Source organism: Vicia villosa, unplaced genomic scaffold, assembly GCF_029867415.1.
Source record: "Vicia villosa cultivar HV-30 ecotype Madison, WI unplaced genomic scaffold, Vvil1.0 ctg.000250F_1_1, whole genome shotgun sequence".
NCBI classification, from domain to species: domain Eukaryota; kingdom Viridiplantae; phylum Streptophyta; class Magnoliopsida; order Fabales; family Fabaceae; genus Vicia; species Vicia villosa.
Window position 1 is genome coordinate 958,311 of NW_026705103.1, and position 1,279 is coordinate 959,589.

The following is a 1,279-nucleotide window of genomic DNA, read 5'->3' on the forward strand; positions in this document are numbered from 1 at the left end:
GTAAAAAGATATTGAGGAAGGACTGCCTTTGGCGTGGTCGAAGGTTGAGGATACGCTCGTGCTGGCCGAGATTAGCTCATCGAACTTGCGTTTTATCGATCGGACGGTCAGTTTGCTGAAACCCCCGCCGGATATAACCATTGCGGATGGGAACCTCTCCCATGCGCTGTAGGAGGAATTGGTAGTTGCCGTGTTTGCCCAATCAGGGAGATAAAAATCTTCCGGCCTGGTAACGCTCATGGCCAATTGCATGGCGGGCGTATCTTCCGCCGGCTTTTCCTCGATGACTGGTTTAGCTTCTCTAGCGGCCTCATGCTTCTTCGCATATTGCTTCAGATGTCCCTCTTTGATTAATATCTCTATGGCATCTTTAAGGTGGATGCAATCATCGGTGTTGTGCCCGTGGCCTTTGTGGAATCGGCAGAATTTCGATTTATCCACGTTTGGCCGGGCGGGCATGCTCTTCGGGAATCGGACTTTGCCCGTCTGAAACTCGGCGTTTGAGCATTCGTTCAAGATGCGCTCCCTTGAAGCGTTCAGCGGGGTGTACTCTCAGAATTTCCCCGCAGGGGTTTTGTAATCCTTAAGGTCCCGAGTTTTATCATCTTTCTTTTTGTCAATTCCCCGGCGAGACTCATCTTGGCGTGCATTTTTACTGCTCTCTTCGTGCCTGGAATTGCGAACGGCGTGGGCGGCTTCTTTCTCCTCATACTGAATGTAGGCTTGGGCTTTGAGGAAGAATTCGTCCAGAGTGGCCAGTGTTTCAATTCCGACGGCTTTAGGGAAGTCCGAGCGTGGTCGGAGGCCGCGCTCGAGCAAGAATTTCTTCATACGGGCAGTGGTGGATACCTGTACGGCTTCCTTATTGAATCTTTCTATGTACGCCCGTAGAGACTCGTCCTTTCCTTGGATAATGGCCTCCAAGGAGGCTTCTGACTTGGGGTGTCTTCGGGAAGCCGTGAAATGTCTGGAAAAAAGTTTTTCGAGCACCCTCCATGATGTGATGGACTCGTCGGGCAAACTTTTATACCAGGTCATGGCTCCTTTTCGCATGGGTGGTAGGGAACAAACGACATTTAATAGCACCGGGCAATCCTCTGTAGTCGAGAAGGGCGTCGATGTTCTCAATATGCTCACCCGGATCGGTGGTCCCGTCGTAGGTCCCCAGCGGAGGGGGTTTTTTGAGACCGGTTGGCAGGGGAGCCTCCAAGATTTCCTGGGATAGAGGACTATGGCGCTCCTCTTCGTCGTCGCTGGCGGATGGAGAAAAAGATCGGCT

General features: G+C 52.0%; 1 protein-coding gene across 1 annotated transcript; it reads right to left on the reverse strand.

Moving 5' to 3' along the window:
• Positions 1 to 552: 552 nt before the first annotated feature.
• On the reverse strand, positions 553 to 1,053 carry LOC131625917 (uncharacterized). Its single transcript, XM_058896752.1, has one exon. It carries the CDS (start codon positions 1,051 to 1,053, stop codon positions 553 to 555), a length of 501 nt encoding a protein of 166 aa, XP_058752735.1.
• Between the last annotated feature and the right edge of the window lie 226 nt (positions 1,054 to 1,279).